Source organism: Rhineura floridana, chromosome 11, assembly GCF_030035675.1.
Source record: "Rhineura floridana isolate rRhiFlo1 chromosome 11, rRhiFlo1.hap2, whole genome shotgun sequence".
Classification (NCBI taxonomy): Eukaryota; Metazoa; Chordata; class Lepidosauria; order Squamata; family Rhineuridae; genus Rhineura; species Rhineura floridana.
This window is the reverse complement of record NC_084490.1, coordinates 56,678,900-56,703,099: the sequence shown is the minus strand read 5'-3', so window position 1 is coordinate 56,703,099 and position 24,200 is coordinate 56,678,900. Positions and strand designations below refer to the sequence as shown.

At 43.6% G+C, this 24,200-nt stretch overlaps 2 protein-coding genes and 1 non-coding gene across 4 annotated transcripts in view; 2 read left to right on the top strand and 1 right to left on the bottom strand.

Moving 5' to 3' along the window:
* PCGF2 (polycomb group ring finger 2) overlaps positions 1-7,138 on the bottom strand; it is a 63,842-nt gene extending 56,704 nt beyond the window's left edge. Inside the window, exon 1 of one of the 2 annotated variants that reach the window (XM_061588220.1) lies at positions 6,976-7,138. The gene's annotated coding sequence lies outside the window, so the exon portion shown is untranslated. Of the gene's footprint in view, positions 1-2,880; positions 3,122-6,975 lie in introns of those variants that run through there. The other variant, XM_061588219.1, reaches the window with a different exon arrangement.
* A 4,628-nt stretch (positions 7,139-11,766) lies between these two features.
* Positions 11,767-11,840, top strand: TRNAN-GUU (transfer RNA asparagine (anticodon GUU)). The gene has a single exon. It is a non-coding gene; the product is annotated as a tRNA-Asn (tRNA).
* A 6,767-nt stretch (positions 11,841-18,607) lies between these two features.
* On the top strand, positions 18,608-23,425 carry PSMB3 (proteasome 20S subunit beta 3). Its single transcript, XM_061588224.1, has 6 exons — positions 18,608-18,868; positions 19,542-19,726; positions 21,390-21,497; positions 22,201-22,378; positions 22,687-22,781; positions 23,215-23,425. The coding sequence occupies exons 1-6, from the start codon at positions 18,866-18,868 to the stop codon at positions 23,261-23,263; spliced, it is 618 nt and encodes a 205-aa protein (XP_061444208.1). The 5' UTR covers positions 18,608-18,865; the 3' UTR covers positions 23,264-23,425.
* The last annotated feature ends 775 nt before the right edge of the window (positions 23,426-24,200 follow it).

Below are 24,200 nucleotides of genomic sequence, written 5' to 3'. Positions count from 1 at the left end.
TGCCTCGAGAGAGAGCCACGAGCAGGACATGAGCGCCATCAGCCTCCTCTCCCTCGGGCTACCACCATCCTTCTCCACTGGGCAACTTCCCTGGGCTTCTTAACAGGGGGGGGACTCCTCTCTGGCAGTAAAACCCACATTGCAAACGGGCATCTGAAGAAGCTCAGCTGCTAACCACCACCCTCCCAATTCCCCTTGAAGAACTTAAACAAGCCAATGCTTTTAGGGCCAAGGCGATGGTGCGGCCACACTCCCCGGGGCTTGCTTGATCCGTATCCTCTCCAGCCACAGAACTGACGACTGGCCCCTAAGGATCTGTACTCCAGAGGGCTTTCCAGCGGCGTCATATTAACACAACGGCAAAAATTAAAAAGCTTTGCCCGTCTCCACCTAAACCGACGGAAGGCCACCCAACTCTCTGCTGGCCTGGCCTACAACAACGTTGCGGCAAGCAGAACTGCAAGACATCAACGGACGATCTGAGACTGACCTTTTTCCAGAGGCAGAGTAGATGAGAAAGCCCCCCTTCTTTAAAAAAAAAAAAACAGCCTTTCCTTCTGCTCCCTACAATTTTTATAAAGGACTTTAAAACAACCAGAAGGTGGGGATTTTAAAAAAATCCGACTACATTTAAAGGCTGTAAAAGAGAGACAAGACAGACAACGAGAGGAAGGTGTTCATATATAAGTTCAGCACGATAAATTAAGCACGGTTTACAGACATTAAGGAGTGCTTAGTTTTGTCTGGACTGAGCCCTCACATCCATGTCCAGATGCGGGCACCTATAGCAACACCGAACTCTCCCTCGTCTTGGAGTTCTCTAGAAACTGCCCTTTGAATTCTAGAGGGCAATTCTGCAGAAAGGCTTGGGACAGAATCTTCTCCTGGAAACCTACAGTAGAAATCAGCCATGACTTCCTCTGACATTTCTATAAGCAATCTGACCCGTTCCTTCCTTGCATTCTAGAACCTGGGCAAAGAACTTCCCGTTTTTAATTCATAGAATTCAGAGGCAAATAATTGGAGGGCGAGATAATGCCTTCCTTAGAAAACGGTCTCGTTTACCTCCCTAAATACTAGAGGAAAATATAGAGAGGATAGCAATCCTTTTCTTCCTTGGATTCTAGAATTTTGTATGGAATGTGAAGTCAAGAAGAGTATTTCTTCTCCGAACTCCAGAAGATACTGCCAGTGTGTTTATTGGTACTACACACTAGAGGAGAAAAAAATTGTGTTCCTCCCTTCCTTGAATTCTGGAGATCTATATACAGAACTTTGCTTCAGAAGTTACTTGTCATAAAGAAGAAACTAGTATTTTGGAGGGGAATAAACCGATTTTTGATCAGGGGACAAAGCAGCGGTGTTTTTTTGGGGGGGGCTCGGGAAATTAAAGAATTAACGATCATCACAAATTGAGAGTAGGAGAGAAAATATTTTGATGTAAGCCCATCTTCATGTCTGTTTTGATGTTACGTCTATCATTTATTAGGGGAGGAAGAGCAGAGGAAGATTAAATGATTACAGAGTGTCCTTTATCAAAAGAATGAGAAAAACAGTATTAAAGAACTAGAGGCTTTGGATGCGATTCTAAACACACTCACTGGGCAGTAAGGCCCCACTGAACACTGTGAGGCTTACATCCTAGTGAAAAGTGTGTAGTGATATGGCTTTCCCACTACATCTGTTCTCTCATTCATATATTTATATATATTCCCCACATTCCCCATCACCTACTTTCATTTGCCAAACATCGCGACAATAAAACCCAAATATTGCTCTTGCTTCTCCAACCTCTTTTTCAAGCCTACCCCTCCCTGCATATAATTCCCTGAACTCCCCCCCCCACCAGTTTCCCTTCCTTGAGGATTTGGAAACAACAATGTTGTTGGACACCCCCCCTTTTTAAAGCATATTCCCATGTGATTCGGGGAATGACAGAACACACCCCTTTCTGGCTCTAGAGTATCCAGATCAGACTTTTAACCCCCTCCAGTCTGAGGCGAAAGAAAACATAATAATCATTCTGGTTCAACATGAGACATAAGAAATATACTCGCTCTCTCCCCCCCGCTCCAATTTTCTCCACATCCAGTGCGCCATGTTGTGATTATTCCCCCCTCCTTCTAGCCCTTTGAAGTAGATTATTAAAATGTCCCACCCCCACCCTCCACACCCCAGGCCTGTGGGTCTTAGGAGAAATAGCGTGCACATTTTTTGCCTAAGGATCGCTGCCATTTGAACCTCTCAAGGCCCCCACGGGAGATGGGGTGGGGGGAGAGGAATCACCGAGCCTTTTATTCTCCGCACAGCCGACAAGATGCTGGCTGTCAAAACTGAGTCTCGCTTCCAATGGTCTTTCCGTTTACACACACACAGGACACACAGACCGACAGACAGACAGTCTAGGAGCCCCTCGGAGCGAGGCGAAAGGGCCTCTCGAGTTAAACGGAGCTGGAAGCTGCAGCAGCCGAGGAAAGGCACCAGGGAGGGGAAGCGGCCACCCTCGCCACCGGTCTCCCCAGTTGCAAGAGGGTGGGAGGCTAAGATTTCAAGATCGGGAAACCCGAGGAGGCCTCTCTGGAAATTCTCCAGAGACTCCCTTCCACAGCAACAAAAACGAAAACAAAAACAAAGGAAGACGAGGAGCCGTGCAAGGCTAACATTTCGAGAGAGAGAGAGAGAGAGAGAGAAAAGATCGGCCATCTTGAAAGCAATACCGAGTGAGGAAGGGGAAAATAGAAAGAAATAGGAGCAAGAGAGAGGGAGTGACAAAGGAAGAGGAAAAGGGACAGAGAAAAAGGGCGCCAGAGAAAGAAAAAGAAAAAGCTCTCCGAAGCAAAAGAGACATTGGTTTTGGAGGGGAAAGTGAACAAGCCCTACCTGATCCCGGATCCTTTCTAGGGGCGCACCGAGGCAGCAAAATACCCGACGGAAAGAAAAAAAAGACACACCCCCTTGCACTGATCAAACTAGAATTTAAATATATACATATGTGTGTGTATATAATATATATACACACACACACACAGGCAGAGATCCTCAGAGCAGCAGTCTCTCCTCTTGCTGCCGGGCTACAGAAGGGGAGAGAGGGCAGGGAGATCTACAAAATGGCCCTTCCCCCCCTTTTCCTCCGGACAAAAAGCCCCGCCCCCTTTTGGGCCCCCACGTGATTTCATTCCTTTAGGGTGTTTGCAAAAGAGCGAAGTCCCTTAAATAAATAAATAAATAAACAAATAGGCGGCGGCGGCGGCGGCAAGGGAGTGGAAGAAGGGAATCAGGAGCCAGGGGAGACGAGAAATGTGTGGGTTTCTTCCGTCGCTCTCTCTAGACAGGCACGCTTCGCATCCAGACAATACAAAAACAACCCACACCCTTCCATCCCCCCAAAAAAGCTACAACCGGGCTGCAAACACGTCAAGACCCTCTCCCCAGTCGAAACCGACCGAAGGTTGAAAGAGAAAGCGACCTCATACAGCTGTGATGACGCCAGGAACAAAAGCGGCGGCGTGGTGCCCGCTTCCCCCTCCCCCACACCTCCCTCCATCACCCCAGTACTCCCCCAGACAGCCCCTGTTCTTTTTCTGGGGAAGAGAGGTGTACAAGGAGGTAGTGGAGGAAGGAAAGGATAAGACGAAACCCGGATCACGCAGAAGGAAAAAAAGTTTAAACAAAAAACTATTATTGAATATTTGGATTATGCAAAAGGAATCCAATGCAGTTATACGAATTCGGTTCTTAAATGAGTTACGAGCGTGTGTGTTGTTGCTGCTCCGGATCCTCAGTTCATTTACTTGCAAGTAAGCCCCTGCTGGCTGCACGTGCACTAACTTCCAAGAAAGCATACATTGGGTGAGAGTCGAAGAATTGTCACGTGTATAAAGGAATTAGAATTCTAAACAGAATTTAACTACAATTCCACGATACTGTTCGTTGAGGCCATTAAAATGTACAGGTTGGAAAAGGCGCACGCGAGAACATTGACAAATTAAAAGCAATCATTATCATTCCTTTTCCAGGTGTCTGCATTTGTTTGTGTGTCTCTTACTTTATACATACGACTTGTAAAAGGAATTTTTGGACACCAAGAAGGGGCTGTACACTCCCTCCCCCCAATAAAGAGTTTGCTAGAGGTCGGCACCCATAAAACGCGATCTGTCTAAGTCCATCATAAATCCATCTGTTAACAAATCCACAATCATAAAAAGAACCAGTTGCGAAAGCAGAATGGAAATAGAGCAGGAGATTTTTTAAGATTACGGGGTGGGGTTACAGTGAGAAGTTACCCACTTTTCCACAAAGAGGTGAAACACAAGCTGAGGGGGGAAATGCCTAACACACAACGGGGCACCGTTCCAGACAGTGTGTTGTAATACCAACCGCTTAGTGCCTGCCAAACGACGCAACGCGGACTCCCATATAAACGTCAGATACTTCCCCCCTGTGTTTTCAAGTCCTCGACACGAGAATAGGCTTCCCTCTGAAATAATGCCAACGATGGGGTTTGCTCCCAAATAAATATTTTCGGGGTGGGGTGTAGGATGACTTAAAAATGCATTAACTGTTAATATGGAGGAAAAGATAAAGGAGTCGAAGACCTAATATTTTATTTGCTTCGCAGTGTTAGACCTTTCTGAGAGATGACATTAACTTCTCTTTTTGGATCGTTTCCCAGGGGAGACTGGGGTTGTGCTGGCGTAGGGCGAGTTCCTCAAGTTTAAAGTCCTTTGCTCTTTACTTGTCCCAAAGTGCTCCAGTTCCAAAAGGTCCAGAGCGGAGAGGTAGCAGTGATCTGTAGTCTGCGCAGCAGCAGCAACGAAGAGTTTTCTGCCACCTTATAGGCTAACCGATTTGTTGCTGCATAGGAGTCTGTGGACTGACGGAGTGAACTCCAGCCCACGAAAGCGTGTGCCATCATGCCTCCACTCACCGTGCTATTCGGAAATGTTTTGGCGCACTGATCTGTGACATGGAGATCAAAGCCACCTGTGTTGGCAAAAACTGGAGAAATAGCCTCTTCTGTGCGTCCAGTGCCTGACTCTTAAGGACTAGTCATTCAAAAGGCTCAGCTCTTTTCTTCCTGTTTTTTGCATGCACGTTTATTTGTAGACAGACTATCAGAGTCCCCATGAACTAGGATTGCCTGGTGGCTGTCACGTGTGCACCTTCCCGGTTGCGCTAGTGATTATGATGCCAGAACCAGGTGGTAGTAGTGATTACGGAGTTAATTAATTCAGAATAAAGGGGGTTAACAATTAGTGTGGGCACGTGAATCTGGGTAATTTATCAATGCGGAGGAAAGAACGATTAATTAATTAATCTAGATTTTTAAAAGCCACAACCCACTGATTGGGAAGCGCATTTCCGTCTTCAGTTTCCCATCCACAGAGGGTTTAAGAGCGTGCCATCAGCATCTTTGGGGCAGGGATTGAGCTCCGAGGTCACAAGGTCGTCTCAAACGCAGTCGGATCCTGAGGCGACCCTTAGTAAAGCCTAAAACTACTGAAGCCAATGAAATAAATGCGCGCCTAAACATGAATCGGATCGAGCTGCTAGTGAATTACTTAATCGCCACGTCAGCCTGACGTCATGTCCTCACAGAGTCATTTAGCTGGTGACTGAAGAAAGGCTGGCATTTTGCGGGGTGTGACAGCAGCACGGGGCGGAAGGAAGAGGTGAGAAAAAAAGGTTTTGGGGACAAAGTTTTTGCAGGGAGGGGGAGAAATTGAAAACTGTCTTTATTTTTCGGGAGCACAGCCGTCCAGCAATAGGAGATGAGATACCTCGGGGAGGTTTTGGGAGGAAGGGTGTCTGCGTCGCGGAACAGCCTTCCTCCCCGCGACAACTCGAGAGCCATATCTCTCGGTCCTGGATCCGAAGGAGACTGGGCCCAGTCATTCCTCCCTGAGTAATTCTTTGGAAGGGGAGGGGGCCGCTGGCCTTAGGCATCCCACTTCACGTGTCCTGTTAAATGAGAGGAAAGGGATATATATATATCCCATATATATATATGAATGGAACTCGAACTCAGGAAATAGGAACCGAGGAAATTGGCCGGGACAGAGTCCGACCTTTGGGGCATCTTGGTCATTACTGTAGCAGAAGGTGAAAGAGATCAAGACGATCCGAGGAAGTAAGAAAATAAAGAGACCGTGGGCTGCACAACTCAGGTGTTTCTGTAGGGTGGAGGACAGGAGGGCCTGTTTCCAAAGACCCAGAGCAGAGGAACAATGGGGAAACTGGCGCGAGGGGGGGGCAGTGTGCCGAAGATCAGAGGGAGGGGTGAGCAGTCAAGAGAAGCGGGGGCCGGCCTGTATGTTAACAGAATAGTCCCCACTAGAGAATGGACCGGGAAGAGGTGAAAGGTGCCGCCGTAGTAAGGTTGAGCCTAAGCAGATTCAAAGACTCTGGACTTATTTCTGTCTCCAGTTCACCTCCAAGCCCTGCCTCTGGCTTTCAAAACATTGCTTCCATCGCTCTTGTGTCTTTTCGAGTTATCAAAGTGTGTGCGTGTGTGTTCGTGTGCGTGTTGGGGAAAGGGGGTGCCGCGTGTGCGCGCCAGCTGTGTGTTGCGCAGAGCCTTCACACGCGGGAGGTTGAGCTCCTTTTCCTTGTGACTCTGCCCTTCTTACATCGTACTAGGTGCGCAATCATGCTGTTAAAAGGCACATGAGCCCTACGTGGGGCTATGGGGAGGGGGAGGAATGTGGCAGCTGTAAAGATCTGCCTCTCGGGAGTGAAAACAGAAGATCGGGATTCAAAGAAAGCCCTATGGAGCCTGGAGTATGGAGTCAACTGACAGCAATAAAATCCTAGCCGGTCGTACATCAATTCAGTTCAAGAAGTGCCTCCAGTTGATTTAACATGGATCTTGGGGGTAACTTGAGTTGTAGAATTGCTCATTCAGACATCAGACTACATCCAAGTCAGACCAGCTGGTTTGAGAACTTTCTCCCAAGTCCAGCTTGTGGTACTTACCTTTGAGGACGTGCCTGGTCGATTGCAGCCTTCAAGGATGGTTTATAATCCAATATAGCGCCCACAAACCCTTTGCATTTTATGCCCACCACAGTCTCTAGAATAGGGTTAACTTTTCAGATAACCTCCGCCTTTTTTGTCTCTTCAGTGGGGCAAGGAGTAGAAAAGGTGGGTGGAGTCAGATAGGAGCAGCAAGCGATATTACTAAATACACATTTAAAGGACGAGTTACCTAGAGGCATCAGGGATGATTTCAGGTCGCATAGTTAAATGCCTTAATACCGTGCTGAGTAGAATGAATTTTTTTTAAAAACCAGCATACGGGTGCTCTAACAGAAGTGAGCACGCTCTGTTCACCACCCAATGAAAAATGCTGTGTAACTCCAAAGCTTGCTTGCCCGCAATCGAACCTGCAGCGTAAGCCTATTCAGAAGTAAATTCCTTTGAACTGGCTTACTCCCAAGTAAGTGGAGCATAAAATTGTAACCTTTGCCCAATACAGTCCCCTGCCTCCCCCGCCCTTGTTTCTTTATACATTTCGCAGACCAAACACGTGTAAATGGAAACCACAAGTGTGGTCTGGCGCTCGACAAATGTTCAAACGGCCAAAATTCCCTGCACATAGAAAACCAGCACCACGTAGGGGAAAGTTTCAGCCTAGCCTTCTCCCTGATGCGTTCCTGTTCTCTGTGAAGAAGTTGAGCTCTTTTCCCACCCAAAGACAACACAGTGGCGAATTGATGGGAACACAAAGATGAAGGTAGACCCCAGGCATGGGTGTCTGGATCAAATTTTCTAAGCTTTGTACCATCAGTACCACTCCCCTCCTCAGTTACTTGGTAGACCAGATGATCCCCTCCCTCCTCTCTTTTGAATATACAATCAGCTACACACACACACACACAAAGTTGGTCTGGGCGTTCTTTCGGGTTTTGATACTGATCAAACGCCAATGGGGGCGTTGCTCGATCATGCTTCATTAAAAGTTTGAGGATACGGGCCGTATTAATGAGAAACAAAAATACACGTGCCTTTTGATTTTAAAGGCGACCGATGGCAATATCTCATCCTTACAGTCACATCCTTGATATTTTCTTGTTCGAAGACACGTCGCTTTTTAAAGAGGAACAATGTTTTGATACCATCCCAGCAGCCCTCAAAACGTCGAAGAAAGGGAAGATTCATGCAAGACATTTTAATTAAGAGCTGCCATAAATCCTTATTTCCCCTCTGAGGAAAACCGACAGAGAGTATTGTGGCATCTTAAAGGCAAACAAATTTATTATCGCACAAAGTTTCGTGGGATGCTTGAAGTATTATTCTGAGTTACAGAATACACACGGGGGGCTGTAAACAGTAAGGTCAGAGGAAAATGAAATGTAGAAAGAACAGAGACAGTGATAATTACGTAATGTACAATTATCCTCCACAAAACAGTTGTTGATAATACTGGCATCTTGGCATTGGGAAGCCGATTAACACATCCTTTGTCCCGATGAAGCCCACAAGTGGTAGTACTGAACTTCAAGTACGGCTGCTCTAATATAAGTTTCATAGCTTTTTGGAGAACTGGAGTGTTCTACTATTCTGGATTCTGTTCATGCCACCGCCACCCCTCTCCCCATATAGTCCTTCTCGAGTCCATCTTTATATTAGCCATTAGGTAAAACTTTTTATTTAGCGGATCAGGGAAACTTCCGCTTTGGGAATACTCTGTAAAGCCCGGTCTGGCCGTATGCACATAGGAACAGGTCCCGACTAGTCATTTAAAAATATCTGTACCTTGTCTTCTCACTAGCCCCATCTTTCCAATAAGCTACATTCATATTATCTCAACTCTTCTCGCTCATTTTATATACGCTTTTCAACCTAATTCCTCAAATGAAACCTGGCTGCCTTACATGTTCAGAAGAATCACGTGGTGATCCCTCCCCCCAGTGTACCACTTCGAGCTACACGTGAGAGTATCGCTTTTTTAAAAGGCTTCCTCGCAAAACCAGCTCCCTGAACCAGTAGTGTAGTAGTAAAGGACTGTAAAGTAAAGGAGTAAAGGACTGTAGGGTCCTTTCATAACAGTTACAGGCACACCTCCTTCTAAGATTATACAACCTTCTAAAATTATAAAATGATCTGGCCAGGCTTGAATACTGCTTTCTGCGTCTCTGTGACTGTCTCAATCTGACTGTTCTTTCTTGCTGTCAGAGATATTGCTTGAATTACTGAATTCAGTGTCTACACGTTTATCTGCTGCCGCTGCCAAACTGCTTGATGAGGTATATGGGATGCTAGCATCAGGATTCACTGTCTCTTCTGCAGTTACAGAATTCTCACTCTCCACATCTTGGCTTTTTGAACTAGGAACTAATAAAATACTTGCTTGCACACTCCCCTTTCATGCGGATTGGCTCCTAGGACGCTGGAGACAGAAGGACCCTGCCGGGACCTGACTCTCCAAAAAGTAAGGGGTCTAAGACTCCCCGGGACCCTGGGTGACTACACCCCACCCTGAAGCAGTACGGCCAGAAGAAGGGATCGTCCCAGCCTTCTCTCTGAAATGATATTTTCAGAGAGTCGTCGTCCTATGGAGCATCCTTAAAATAGGCGATCCTTCTACCCACCGGCAGCACGGGGTGGTACAGTCCAGTCGAAGTTTTAGTCCTTCTGTCGAGCCCCGCAACGAGCTTTTGGCTGCTTCTCCCCTTGCCGTCGGTCTTGTCAACAACAACGGCAGTGATTTTTGAGAGCACCTGGGTGATCGATGAAAGGAAGGTAGGAAGGCAAGTTTCTAATGAAACTGGTCTTTTGACTATGAATGCTAGGCGCTGTACTACTCTGGAGTGGAGGACTCGCTGTCCAAAGAAGGAGAAATCTTTTGAAGTTTGAAAAAGAGAGATGGAAGTCTGGATAAAGCACGCTGCATATGTCCTAGGCGATTAGGGGAAACGATCGTATCATCATGGGTGAAATGGGTGGCTATTATGAGGCATTTTTCTCTGCAAGATGGCAGGACCCAAACAATTCATAGATCTTTGCAAGAACTGGCAGGACAAGAACAGTTCAGAATCCAGCTCAAGGTTCGAGAGGAGCTAAAATGAATTCAAGGCAAGACATGGTAGGTCAGGTTTCCATTTGAAAAAACCCTGGGGTTTTTTTGTTTTTAAAATAAATTTCTTGCTAGAGGCTTTGTTCCTCTGGTTGACAGGCACCTATTTACCAGGTGGAGCCTTTTGCAAGCTTGCATATCTTGCTGAGGAAAATTGCACCGGTTGAATTTTTGCCTGTCGCCCAGCTATTAAAAGCAAAGGGTCGTCAGTAACCTTATACCCACATCTCTCAATCAACTCCAACAGTCTGAAGAATTTGGTGCACATCAAGGTCACCTCCAAAGGCTGGGCGCTATTCTTCACTCATTGAGATCATTGTCAAAATTTCCCTTGGCTAGACACGTCAGTTTCAAGAGTGATACAGCGAATCTTGTAATCCAGGTCAGTGACACTCCGCTCAGAACGACGTTCATCACCCTAATTTTGCGTTCTCAACTGATAGTGGTGGGGATTGTGGGAGATTCGCAGTTTATCTTCACCATCTCTCCTTCTACCTGACCAAGAGTTCTGTGTAACACAAAAGCTTGTATACAGGACTGGGGAACCTGTGGCCTTCCCATCACCCCTGACTATTTGCTATGCTTGCTGGGGCTGATGGGAGTTCGAGTCCAACAACATCTGGAGCCCATCGCTACACGTTCGACATCCCTTTAACGAAACAAAATTTAGTTCCAAAAAAGTTATGGCAGTCTGAAACAAAAAGTTAATAGACGTCACAGAGGATTTTTTAAAAAAACAAACTTTTTCGAGGGGGCGGAGGATGGTTTCGATGGGGAAGGGGCACAAAACAATAAGTAATATTAAAAACAAATCTCCAAAGGAACAGCAATCAGTCAGGTCCATAACCCGTCAGCCGAAAATGGATTTTGTCTTCCCAAAAATTGGTTTTGTTAAATGAATTTGAATGCCCGCCTCGTCCCAGAGTGAGTAGTAGAGACTGCGACTTTGAGAATCAGGATGGGACTTATCAAAGGACAATAAAGGCTGTTGGGAATAAAGAGAAAGGAAGAAGAGGCGAGGGAGGGGGAGAAAGAGCAAAGGAAGAGAGTTTTGTTTTTTCGACTGTTTATTCTCGTTGAATTATGCGGTATGGCACGGATCTTCACCTACTTTTGAGCCGTATAAAGAAAGGAAAGAACGAGCGCCCTCTACTGGCCCACACGCGTGGAGCAAAATCTTCCGAAGAGAAAACAGTGGGGTGCTGCTCTTTCTTTTCCTCGGGATGATGTGTGACTCCCCCCACGCCCTAGAATCTGAGAGGAGGAGAAGGTAGATTGTTCATCCTCATGTAATCTGCAGCTGCGAGGTACAGCCCAGCCTTTCAGAAGGTATTAAGGAAGGACATCTGAGTGATCCGTGGTATTTGCATCTGTGGTAGGTACCACGGAGTCATCTCTTGGATGGTAGGAGTTGCTAAAACCACTATGTCAACAAAGCTCGGGAATCCAGAAAAGGATATTCAGGGGGAAACTTGTAAACCAAACTCTTGTTTGCAATATTCTTCTGCCGTTCTTTGCAGTCAATCTAGCATCAATGTACTAGCCTCAGCCTGAAGTCTGTTTTGTTCGCTGAGCTGTTTCAAGTTTCTTCGTCTCCTTTCTCCGCTCCGCCTCCAGCGGTCAAGTTTAGAACAATTTTTCAAGGTTGAGTTAGCTATCTATGGCAAGAACTTCAAAGCTTCCAGTCAGTCTCTGTGGCGCAATCGGTTAGCGCGTTCGGCTGTTAACCGAAAGGTTGGTGGTTCGAGCCCACCCAGGGACGGTTCTTTTTAGGTCATACAAGTACAACGTAAAAGCAAGAGAGAATAACGCAAGTCTCGAACGGATTCTGGAGTCCGCTCTACTCATCTAGGATTCGTATATTTTTACTTGTAAAATTCCAGTGCAGTTTGGAATAAAGATGGTAGAGGTGACAAAGAAAAATCTGGAAAAAATTACACTCATTGCTGCAGGTTTATAGACATGGGGGAATGAAAGGAGCAAAGGAGTTTTCAATCGGCTTTTTATTCAAAACCTTGAGGTTCAGGGTTCAGGATTACACACTCTGCTAATGTATTCCAATGGCCATTCTCTGGCATTTGTTTTCGTATGTTTCCTGATAAACTCCACATTCCTGAATGTGGTAGGTAGAATCATTCTTTTGCTGGACAAGAGGGTGAAAACCAGCGGGATTCATTTAATTTAAAATGCTCATTCAGGTGTTTTGCAATAAACAAGTAGCCTACCAAAGCGAAACGAAAACCTAACCCTAGACAATCTGGCAGGATCCCTGTACTATAAGATACCTCATATCCACCACAGACATGCAATGATGAGAGGCTTTGCTTGCTGAATTCCGACCTGACATTTAGGGCAAAGGTGGGTAGACTTCAGCACTGCAGGATCTACTTTAGTTTTGGTTTCACTAAACCTTGAGGTCCATTGGCCAGAGCCAGGTGCACAATAGTGGCTGAATGGGACAGACAGATGCAAAGAATTAAGGAAGAGGGTGCCTCTGAGGATATGTCCGGCCCAGCAATTTGTGGTCAATACCAGAACCAAGGCCTACACTATATTCACTCCCCACCCACAAGCATTCTTTTTACAGCATCCTACTTTCTTTTTTTGAGGGGGGTGTTTTTTAGTTGTTGCTAATGTTAGCCCACTGAGAGTCAGAAACACTTGTTGATCGACTGCAGTTCTGTCAATAGATCCAGATCAATCTTCTACTCACCCTTGGTCTACTGTTAAAAGTCAATGAGTGTAACTTACCTGCTCCCTTTTGATGCAATGCTTTGAATATGTGCAAGCTGTTTTTCTCTCCCCTTCTGCTGCATGCAAGGGTGCACATGCAAGTGTGTGTGTGAGCATGTGCATGTTCTGGCATGTGGCCCTCAGAGGGGTGGTGAAACTTCAGTGTAGCCCTCAAGCCAAAAATGTTAGCCACCCCTGGTTTAGAGGAAAATTAAATGCAAACAGGATAGTGGAGTTTACCTGAAATCAGAAGAATTACCGTGACCAATCAACAAGGCAGTACAGAACACAGTGGTGTTATATGGATGGGACTTTGAGGCAAAAAGCAAGGGCTCTACACAGATTAATGAACTGGAGGGTCCCAAATTCGGCATGGTTGGCTTACCCCATTTGGTTCAAAGTGAAGTAATACACATTATCACCAGGATAGCCCTACGGATATTTTGAACTACAGCTCTCATCAGCCCCAGCCAGCATAGCCAATGGCCAGGGATGATGGGAGCTGTAGCTGACAACATCTGGAGGGCACCAATTTGACTATATCTGCATTGCCATCTAAAACAGGAGTGGGGAACCTGTGGTCCTCCAAATGATACAACTCTTATCATTTCTGAACATTGGCCATACTGGCTGGGACTGATGGGAGTTGGAGTCCACCAACAACATATAGAGGGCCACAGGTTCCCCACCCCAATCTAAACCTTAGATTTTAAAGAGTATTTTAAATACCATTAAGTCAAAAGTCTAACATTACTTAGCTGCATCACTGAATAAACAAAGCAGTGTTGGTGATATAATGGAAGGAACTTACCCTGTGAAATACCCTCCCCTTAAATGTTAGATAGATTCCGTCTTTGTTTTATTTTCAGCACCTATTTGAAGAACTTCCCCTTTCAACAAGCCTGTTAAGCAGATACCAGGCTACATCTGGTCGGGAATTTTATTTTTTTCCCTTTAAGATGTTTTAAAGATGTTTTATCATAGAATCATAGAATAGTAGATTTGGAAGGGGCCTATAAGGCCATCAAGTCCAACCTCCTGCTCAATGCAGGAATCCAGCTTAAAGCATATCTGACAGGTGGCTGTCCAGCTGCCTCTTGAATGCTTCCAGTGTTGGACAGCCCACCACCTCCCTAGGTAATGGGTTCCATTGTCCTATTGCTCTAGCAGTTAAGAAGTTTTTACTGATGTATTTGGTTTATTATTCTAGGTGTAGAACTTTGCATTTATCCCTTTAAATTTCTTTCTGTTGTTTTCAGTCCAGTGCTCCAGACTATCAAGGTCACTGTGAATTTTGTTTCTGTCTTCCAGGGTGTTAGTTGTCCTTCCCAATTTTGTGTCATCTACAAATTGGATAAGCGTTCCCTGCACCTCCTTATCCAAGTTATTAATAAAAATGTTGAAGAGCACTGGGCCCAGGACTGAGCCCTGAGGTACCCCGCTTGTTACCTCTCTCCAGTTTGAGAAGGAACCATTGATAAGCACTCTTTGAGTACGATTCTGTAGCCAACTGTGGATCCACCTGATAGTTGTTCCATCCAGCCCACATTTGGATAGCTTGCTAATTGGAATATCATAGGTACTTTATCAAAAACTTTGCTGACGTCAATATATATTATGTCCACGGCATGTTCTATCACTTCTTGTATGCTGGCCTGGACTCCTTTTGGGAGGAAGGGCAGGATATAAAAAGTAATAATAATAATAACTAATGCAACTACTATTAATACTTAATAGTGGGGTCCCCCATGGACTTGTTTTGGGACTGGTGCTATATATAGATTACCTAATAGATATATATGCTATATATAGATTATCTGTAAACCGCCCAGAGAGCTTCAGCTATGGGGCGGTATATAAATGTAATAAATAAATAAATAAATATCTAGAATTTGAATGAGCAGTCAGATGGCTAAATTGGCCAATGACACCAAATTATTCAAGATAACGAAAATCCAGCAGATGGTGAAGTGCTCCAAAACAATATCTCCAAAATGGGTGAATAGAGAACAATATGAGAAATGAGATTCAATATAATGAGCATAAAGTGATGCACAATGAGGCAAAAAGAGTGTTTAACTTCATATATATACTAATGGCCTAATTAGAGAGATTTTGTGGTCATGTGGGATAGCTCAATTCAACTATCAAAATGTGTGGTTACAGTGAAAAAGGAAAATTCCATGCTAGGGTTATTAGGATGGCGTGGAGAAAATGGATAGAAAGTTAAAATAATCAAGGAACTACAGCTGCCTCTCTGTGAGGAAAGGTTAAAGGCTGCCATTACTTTTTAATTTAGGGGGAAAAGAAATAATCAAGGCCACTTCCATGTTATCACTATTTTCCTATGAGATTCAATCACATACTGGCAAATTCAGGTCATACTCAAAGCTGATTTGGAGTCTTGCGCAACAAACCCACTTCCCTAACAAGTCAAACTTTTTGCAATAAGGAAAGTGATGGGAAAATGCACTGGGAAGAGTGGGAACACATGCTTTGACATAATGTCATCTAACATCTCCACAACAAATCAGAATGAATGCTCATTAAACACCTCTAATCTCCTTGCAAACAAAACAGGATGAATGCTCAATAAGCAGGTCATATGGAAGGGCCCTAAGAGGAGCCATGAGAGCGGTTTATAAAAGTCTGTATGGTGTGGAGAAAGTAGATAGAGAGCTATGCCTCCTCTTGCTCTTATAATGCTAGAAATCAGGGTCATCCAATAAAACTGATTGGCAAAGATTCAGGACAGATAATAGAAACATACTTCTTCATATAGCACATTATTAACGTATGGGATCTGCTAACAAAATATGTGGTTATGGCCATTATCTTAGGTGGTTTTCAAACAGGATTACACAAATTAGACAGCAATTCTATGATCACTTACCAAGGAGCAAGCCCCATAGCACAAAGTGGGACTACTTGTGAGTAATTATACATAGGATTGCGCTGTTCATGGTGGTAAATAGATCTATCAATGGCTGTTAACTGTGAAGGCTCTATGGATGCCCTATGTTCAGTAGTACTGTAGTGTGCATCTGAATACTAGTTGTTGGGGAATAGCACAAGGAAAGGGCTATCAATCTCCTTCTTGAGGTCAGGACCAGGATGCTAAACTACTTAGATCTTTGGTCTGATCCAACAGGGCTCTTCTGATGTTATGTCATGATTTACATTTTTCATTAATATGCGTTTCCACCACTCTTGCCCCACACACAGAGAATTGTAATCAGAACTGGCGATGAACGCTCTGTGGAACAGCTGTCATTTTACAATTTGACTCATACACCATATAGACATAATAGCTGGACTAATATAACCACAGATGCATCCCAGTTTCAACAAAAATTTAAACTTCTGAAATGAGAGTGGTCCATAGCAACTTATGGAGAAAGCCAAACATTAATGCAGCTGGGATTGAACAGCTGTGTCTACTCAGAAACAGAGACAGGAGTTGCTGTCCTTTCTAATTTGAGTCTTTTTTTCATGTGAAAATTCTTCTTTGGGGGAAGCGTCTGAGTAAAACTGATCACAGGGACCAATTTATGCAGATCTCTCTCAAAGGGAACTTTATATGGGAGAATTGTGGCTAGAAATCCAAAACAGATCCACCTCTATCTTGCAATATTAACACTGAATTATGTTTCATGGTTATGGTAGCCTGACTCCCAACCTGCAATAAGGATATATTCAGTTGGGGGGTGGGGGGAAGACGCGATGGTACTCACTGGTACAGATTACCAGCAGAACATCTTTTTTTGCTGCACATGGCAACCATTTTGTGCTGGTGGCACCAATTGCACCTTTATCAAGGTATGAGTACTGACATTTCATTTTTTTTTACAAAAAAAAGCACTGGGTATCCTAATCCCAGGACTACACTACAGGGTTGTAGTAAACAGCAGTCTCTTATTCCCCCTCAACTACATTGCAGAGCTGTTGTGAACCATGCTCCCTCAGGATCAGTGCCCCCATCCTGCAATACAAGGATAATGGACTGTACAAGCATTGGAATATGCGTATGTAGGGCTATTTATTAAAATGTTAAGAAATGTTAAAAAACACGTTTCCCACAAAATAAGGTCCTAGTTAGAAAACACTGCTGCCCAATCACAACTACATTAAATCAATGATTTGCTTCATTGATTTCTACGGGCAGCTCTTACTTCTTAGCGAGGGGACCCTTACAATAAACACAACAGAAATATTTCTCCAATGAGAAACTCAGAACCGTCAATATAGAGACCATGAGATAACTTTTCCTATTTTCTTATCTCTGTGGCTCCTCATCTCAGGAATTGTCTTCAGAAAGCCTTGCATCACGTCATTTCCGGTTGTTGCTTATAAAGAAAGGAGCAAAAGACAATTTTAAGACTCATGCATCTTCCCGAATTCTTATGCCTTTGTTTAAAATATAAGTGTGCCACCTTTCTGCCACTCAGTGGTATTTTTTAAAGTGAGAGCTGCCTATAAATATAAAGGAGCAATCCAGGATTTTAGTGTAGGTGTAATTGGGCGGTCCACGTGTTTTCTCCTCCCCCCAAACGTAACAAGAGAGAAGTTTCTTCTCTTTCAAACTCAGGCCTTAGTTGTTTTAGAAAATTAATTCATTCAGAGTTTTTAAGCACGTAAAAGCACACTGTGTATGCGTATAAGTCAGGGGAGCACAAAGCTCCTGGAAAAACACAAGGGTTCGTGGCACCTTAAAAGGATTGCAGAGAAACTTTCGTGGGCTACAGTCAACTACAGTCAACAGTCAACTACAGTCAGTAGAAAGCATATCAATCGAATCTGTTTGTCTTTGAAGTGCCACAACACTGTTCCTTGTTTTTGATCTATGGACTACCCTTCTGAAAAGTTTACAATGAAAGGTTTCTGCAGGCAACTGTGCTGGATTTGGCCTGAGAGATTAGGGAGAGGATCGATTGTAGATTAACCTTTTCTGCAATCCGAGGTGTATTTTGTGTGAGGTTTTTTTGGCTGGAAATTCAAACCAGCCTCAGGTCGATGCTTGGAAAGTGCATTTTAAAAAGGAATTAGTTCCCGTTTAAATACACCCCCTTAAAAGAAAGAAAGAAAGAAAGCCATTATTAGTTCCAGCTCAGGAACGCCCCTCCAAAAAGGAACTAATTCCATTCCAGTTCAATGCACAATTCGTTCACGTGGCCCTTGGAGCCCCCCCCCCGCAGCTTTCAGAATTTTACAAACTTCTCAGCTAAAATACTTAGGAAGACAAAGAAAACATCAACACACACACACAGTATAATGTGAACTATTGTTTATTTCCCCCAACAATTGTGATCTTTAATCTTAAACAGCAGCATCACTTTACAGATAGGTGAAAATGCAATGGCCTCAATCCCCAAAAGTTGTGAGGATGCCTTTTTTGCTCTCTAAATTGAATTAAAAACCATTCAAATTCACGTTCAGTTCACCTGGAAATTATTGGAAGTACTTTCAGGTGTAATTCAGAGAATTTTGAACTAATTCAGCGAATTAGTTGATCTGAATTAGTTCATTCCAAGCAGTGCTTCAGCCAAAACCTGTAATATTAACAGTGGAATATATTGTAGGGTTGCTGGAAGCCAGTTTCTCCTAACCGTGTCCCAAACAACTGCAATATAGGTATAATGGACAACAGTGACATAGGCAAGGTGATTTTTAAAATGTTTTTTTTTTTTGCAGACGAAATACAATCCAGTCCTGGATTTCACCATTAATTTCTACAGGCAACGTTTACATCCGGAAGGAGGACGGGTAAAAATTGCGTCCAATGCGAACCCGGAATTTATCTCTTCCAGAAATAAATTGAGTTGTTCTACTTTTATCTCTATGGGGAGAAACCATGACTCTTCACTTCTTCTGCCGGCAACCCCTAGGATAGGCTGAACCTTGATTGGCAGTGGCAGGCTATCCAATTGCAGCAGCACAAGTTACGACGCAAGCCGCTACCCGAGAGGCAGAGGCGGAGCTTATTGGCGGCGCGGAAGAAAGCTGTTCGGAAGGTTGAAGATCTGCGTGGGAAAGGGTTTTTTCCCCGAGTCCATCATGGTGGGTCCTAAATGGGGGGCTTGAATTGGGGGTCCAAAAATGACCCGAGAAAGGGGAGTTGCTAAGATGGAGGGGAAGAGATTATTGGCCGTTAATGGCTACTAGTCATGATGGCTGTGTACTACCTCCAAGATCGGAGGCAGCAAGCCTCTGAGGAACAACCGGGAGCGGTGCTATTGCTTTCGTGTCCAAGGACGTAGCTGTTTGGCCACTGTGGGAAACAGGATGCTGGACTTGATAGGCCTCTGGTCTAATCCGGCAGGGCTCTTCCTAGGTTCTTATGGAAGCAATAGTGAAAGTGGCCCTAGTGAGAGTAGTGATAATTGGTCAGTGTTTCCATAATGCTTTTGAGTGTTAGTGGTTCACATATATTATCCGAGGAGGCAGAAGGAAGTCAGAAAATTGCCAAGTGTTGCATTCTGGTTAGAATTTGTTTGCTCCAAAGTACTTTTTATACTCATTGGGGAGACTTGTAGCCCTCTTAACAACAGCTGGAAAAAGTGGGAGCTATAATAGAGTTCGTTCCCACTTACCTTACTTGTGTATAGTTGGCCTTCATGCTAATTAGGCCCATATAGAGTCCTAGTTTGAAGATTCTCCATCCCAGTGAGAAAGTGTTGCCAGATTGGTTGTCTAACAATGTTGACTAAGTAGCCTTTCTTCTCTTTTGCAGTCTATTATGTCCTATAATGGTGGGGCCGTAATGGCCATGAAAGGAAAAAACTGTGTTGCCATTGCTGCTGATCGGAGGTTTGGCATTCAAGCTCAGATGGTGACTACAGACTTCCAGAAAATTTTCCCAATGGGAGACAGACTATTTATTGGCTTGGCTGGACTTGCCACAGATGTACAGACAGTGTAAGTGTTTTTACTGGAGCTGGCTGAAGCAAAAAACTGGTGTGGTTCAGTGATAAAGACCTAAGGAACGGCTATTAGCATGCTGCTACTGCCTTGTGGCTAGTCTTCCACCAGCTGCTGTTTTTCAGCCTCGGATCCCAATTCTGTAAAACGGAAAGAATTGTATTCTTGGCGAAGTTTATTTATTTATTATTTGATTTATATCCACCCTTCCTCCCAGCAGGAGCCCAGGGCGGCAAACAGAAATGCCAAAAACACTTTAAAACATTATAAAAACACAGCTTAAAATACATTAAAACAAAACAAAGTTAAAAAACATTTTTTTAAAAAAAGCTTTAAAAACATCTTTTAAAAAGGGTTAAAATATTTTGAAAAACACATACTAACAAGCAATTCTAACACAGACACAGATTGGGATAGGTCTCCACTTAAAAGGCTTGTTGAAAGAGGAAAGTTTTCAAAAGGCGCTGAAAAGATAGCAGAGTTGGCGCCTGCCTAATATTCAAAGGGAGGGAATTCCACAGGGTAGGTGCTGTGCAGAACGAACCTCCTGATAAGATGGTATCTGCAGAAGGCCCTCACCTGCAGAACACAGTGATCGACTTGGTATAGGTTGCATGCAAGCTGTAAAGATAAGAAGATAGCAGGGTCAACTCCTTTTTTCTCATCAGCTGTGTTGATGGACAGGGAGGGCATTGCCAGGGGCTAAAATTTCCTGTAGCTGTGAAATCACAGTATAAGCTGAAGATTAAAATATCCAGAATCTTGAGGGATTTCTTAAAAAAGAAAATAGAAGCTTAAGTTCCAATAAGAATTGAGTTACGTTTGTTGTGTCTTTAAATAGAGTGGGGGAACCAGTTGCCTTCCAGTTGTTGTTGGCTCCCAACTCCCATCAGCCCAAGCCAGCATGACCAATGGTCAGGGATTATGGGAGTTATAGTCCAACAATATTTGGAGGGTCACAGGTTCCCTATGCCTGTCTTAGAACAATGGATCAGATTGGATCAAACAGAAGCATGTTTTAAGAATAGTGTATTGAACCTTTTGTGTTTTAAGAGGGCTTAAAGAGCCATAACAGATACACTTGCATTAAATAATAGTTTTCTAATTATGGAGACACTAGGTAGGAAGTTCTAAATTTTGAGCTGGTTATAAGTAGTAGAGAAGCCTGGGCTTCTAGCCAGGTGCAAGTTGTGCACAGGACCATTCATAATTTCTCTGATACTATTTGCATATTTTTGTGATCTTTCTGCAACAACTAGAACTACTAACTTGGAAAAAAAGCATGAAGCAAGCAACTGAACATTGTTCTCATTAGTCCCAGGTTCTACAATAAACAGCTTTGTGTACCATGCCATGGGGCACAGTTGCAGTACATTTTGACATATGAAAATTGGATATGTTCTATCTCCTCTGTCGGAGAAGTATGCTTCCAAATACCAGTTGCTGGAAGCTGCAGGAGGGGAGAGTGCTGTTGTTTGCGGGCTTTCCATAAGCATCTGGTTGGCCCTGTAAGAAGCTGGACTAGATGGGCCACTAGCCTAATACAGCAGGCTCTTGTGTTTTTATGCACATGTACTTCTTCAGTACAAATATTAACTGAAGGAATATGAAAACAAGGCTTTAAAATGCCTTTTAAACTGATTTTTGTCTCTTCTTACAGCGCTCAGAGACTCAAGTTCCGGCTGAATCTTTACGAACTGAAAGAAGGCAGGCAAATCAAACCTCAGACTCTGATGAGTATGGTGTCTAACCTCCTGTATGAGAGAAGGTAAAGGGTCAAGCATCTGGGATGTCAGAGTGTAGTCAGCCTATATCTAAAAGAATTAAGTTTCAGCTAAGTATTTTAACACGATAGGGGTTTATTTGTGTCCTCCCTCCCCAGCTGTATCTCCTGAATTTTTGTTTTGCTCCTGAATGTGTGATGAGTTGGGGTTGAAGATAAAAAACCCTGCTACACTTGAGGCTGGTTGCTGGAATCTCTGCTTGGTGGCTGGCTCTGTTCAGGCACCACCTGCCATTTGGGGATTGTAAAATCCTTGATTTGGAAAGGATCAAGAGGCCATATAGCTCACTGTCCCTCCCAAAGGCAGGACCATCCATCTGCCAACCCCCATAGATCAGCGCATGCAGTCCAGACTGTGGATTGCCACAAGCCAAAAGCAGATGTATCACAGAAGATGTTCCACGTAGTTCTAGATGGCTCTAGCAAGCTCCATCTGAACGAGGTGGGGGCAGATTCTGCCCTCCCCAAATATCTGGAGATCAGACCAATTCTAAACATAAACCAAACTTGTATACTTTGGCATCCCGAGGAAAATTTGACTGTATATATTTTCTTGATACCTAGCATATTACTGTCATTTCAAAGCTGGGTTTATAATTCATTTTTAATACAGCTTTATATCATTTTGGAAATTATGTACTAAATTGATAAATAACATGACTAATTAGCCTTTTCTTGCTGTTGTCAGGTTTGGACCGTACTACACAGAACCAGTGATAGCTGGGTTGGACCCATACACATTCCAGCCCTTCATTTGCTCCTTAGACTTGATTGGCTGTCCAATGACAACAGATGACTTTGTAGTCAGTGGGACTTGTGCAGAGCAGATGTATGGCATGTGCGAGTCCCTGTGGGAACCAGACATGGTAAGAAGGATGCAGCCTTGGCCAGGAGCACACAAGAAGTGAGCTCTTGTATGTTTAATTTGTGCTTTCGTAACCTCAAGGCTAGATTTTGTGGGTCTGCCTCTGAATAACGGCAGCCTTAGCTGATGTACAATGTTCCTTAACAGAGCATGTTCTTTTCTCCTCCTGGTTATCAAATTGCAAACCATAAGGGCCTTTAAAAGATGCAACATGATCTAATTCCTCTTGTTTAAGGCTCATTCTAGACACAATACATGTAAAGTGGAATTCAGCTATAAAACAAGGGTTGCTTTTTCCCTTGAATGCAGGAACCAGATCACCTCTTTGAAACCATAGGCCAAGCCATGCTCAATGCAGTGGACAGAGATGCAGTCTCGGGCATGGGTGTGGTAGTCCATGTAATGTGAGTACACTTTTAGTGGTTGTGGGTGGGCCTTTTTTATTATGTTTACTGAAAACCTCTCTAATAGGTTGAACTTCATAGCTGCTGGGAGAGTAGCTCTCCACTTGCCAGCAGCAAGGTTGACCCAGCAAAATGAGTCCCATTGAAGAGGTGAAATTAATTTCATTTTCCTTCCTGGATGGGTGTAGGTTTAAAGAGAAGTGGGCATCATTTTTTTTGCACCTGGCAGCTATGATGTGGAAAGGAGAGCTGGGCTAACCTAGCTAGGCTCCCCATTTTTCTTGAGAATGCCTGGTGCTTGATTGAACATCCCAAGGGGTAAAAAGATATTACACTTGTTGGGCAATAGTGTGCAAGTTGTACACAGGACCATTCATAGTTTCTCTACTGCTATTTCATCCACACTTCCCCTCTCGTTTTCTCTTTTCCTCAGTGAAAAAGACAAGATAACTACCCGAATGCTGAAAGCTCGCATGGACTGAGGGCACGGTTGTTTTGGGATGCCTAATGTGTTACTTTACATTGTTTTAATGGCTGCAACACTCTCCTGTTAAGGAAACCATAAATAATTTTGTAATCCAAGAGAGCTCCTCAAATGATGGAAATAAGATGTATTGTTGCTAGAATAAATGTTTTCACTAAGAGTTCTACCAGGTTTTTCATTTATAATATACAGTCAAACTTTGGATAATGGTAAAGCTATAGGGTGGAGGACCATTATGAAAAAGCTAATCTCCAAATAGCAGTGCTTAAGTTTCAGAACAAAGCAGCAGTTTTAAGGGGAGATTCTGTGTGACTTACTGGGTTTGCAACATTAAAGAATCTGGTCTTCCATTAGCCTGGCCGTTAACCTTTTAATATATTTTATTTCAGTATGTTTACATATTTCAAGACTGCAATAAAATATGTCATTTGGAAAACTCCCCAAAGCCTCTTGTAAGAGAGTCTACATTTTTAAACATAAGCTAAGGGTGGCTTTTATTAAACATATATTTTGTTAACTGGAAAGTCTCACATACAGAATATTCCTTATTACAGTATTATGCTAGAGCCAGAAATGGCTTTTTAAAAAGTTCAAATGTCATTGGTGCTACAGAAGAGCTGTAGTTAAATTATGCCCTTGCACAGCTTTGTTCATCTCAGTGGGCCTTGTACAGAATTTCCTGCTTACTTGGTCCATTTATTTTAACCAAGGATGGTGTCCGTGTCATTTGTCTGTAATTCTTATAGCCAGAAGGAAAATCTATAGATAGTTCCCTTGGAAGTGCAAAATAGCTGCTAGCTTCTGATAAAAGCCACTGTTAACATGCTTTTTTCCATCAGCTTACTTTGAAGGAGTATTGGGAGACAGCTAACTATAAGTTGCAACACAGACAGACTTTGCTTAGAATTCCTCTAGAACCAAAGTGGTGAAATAAG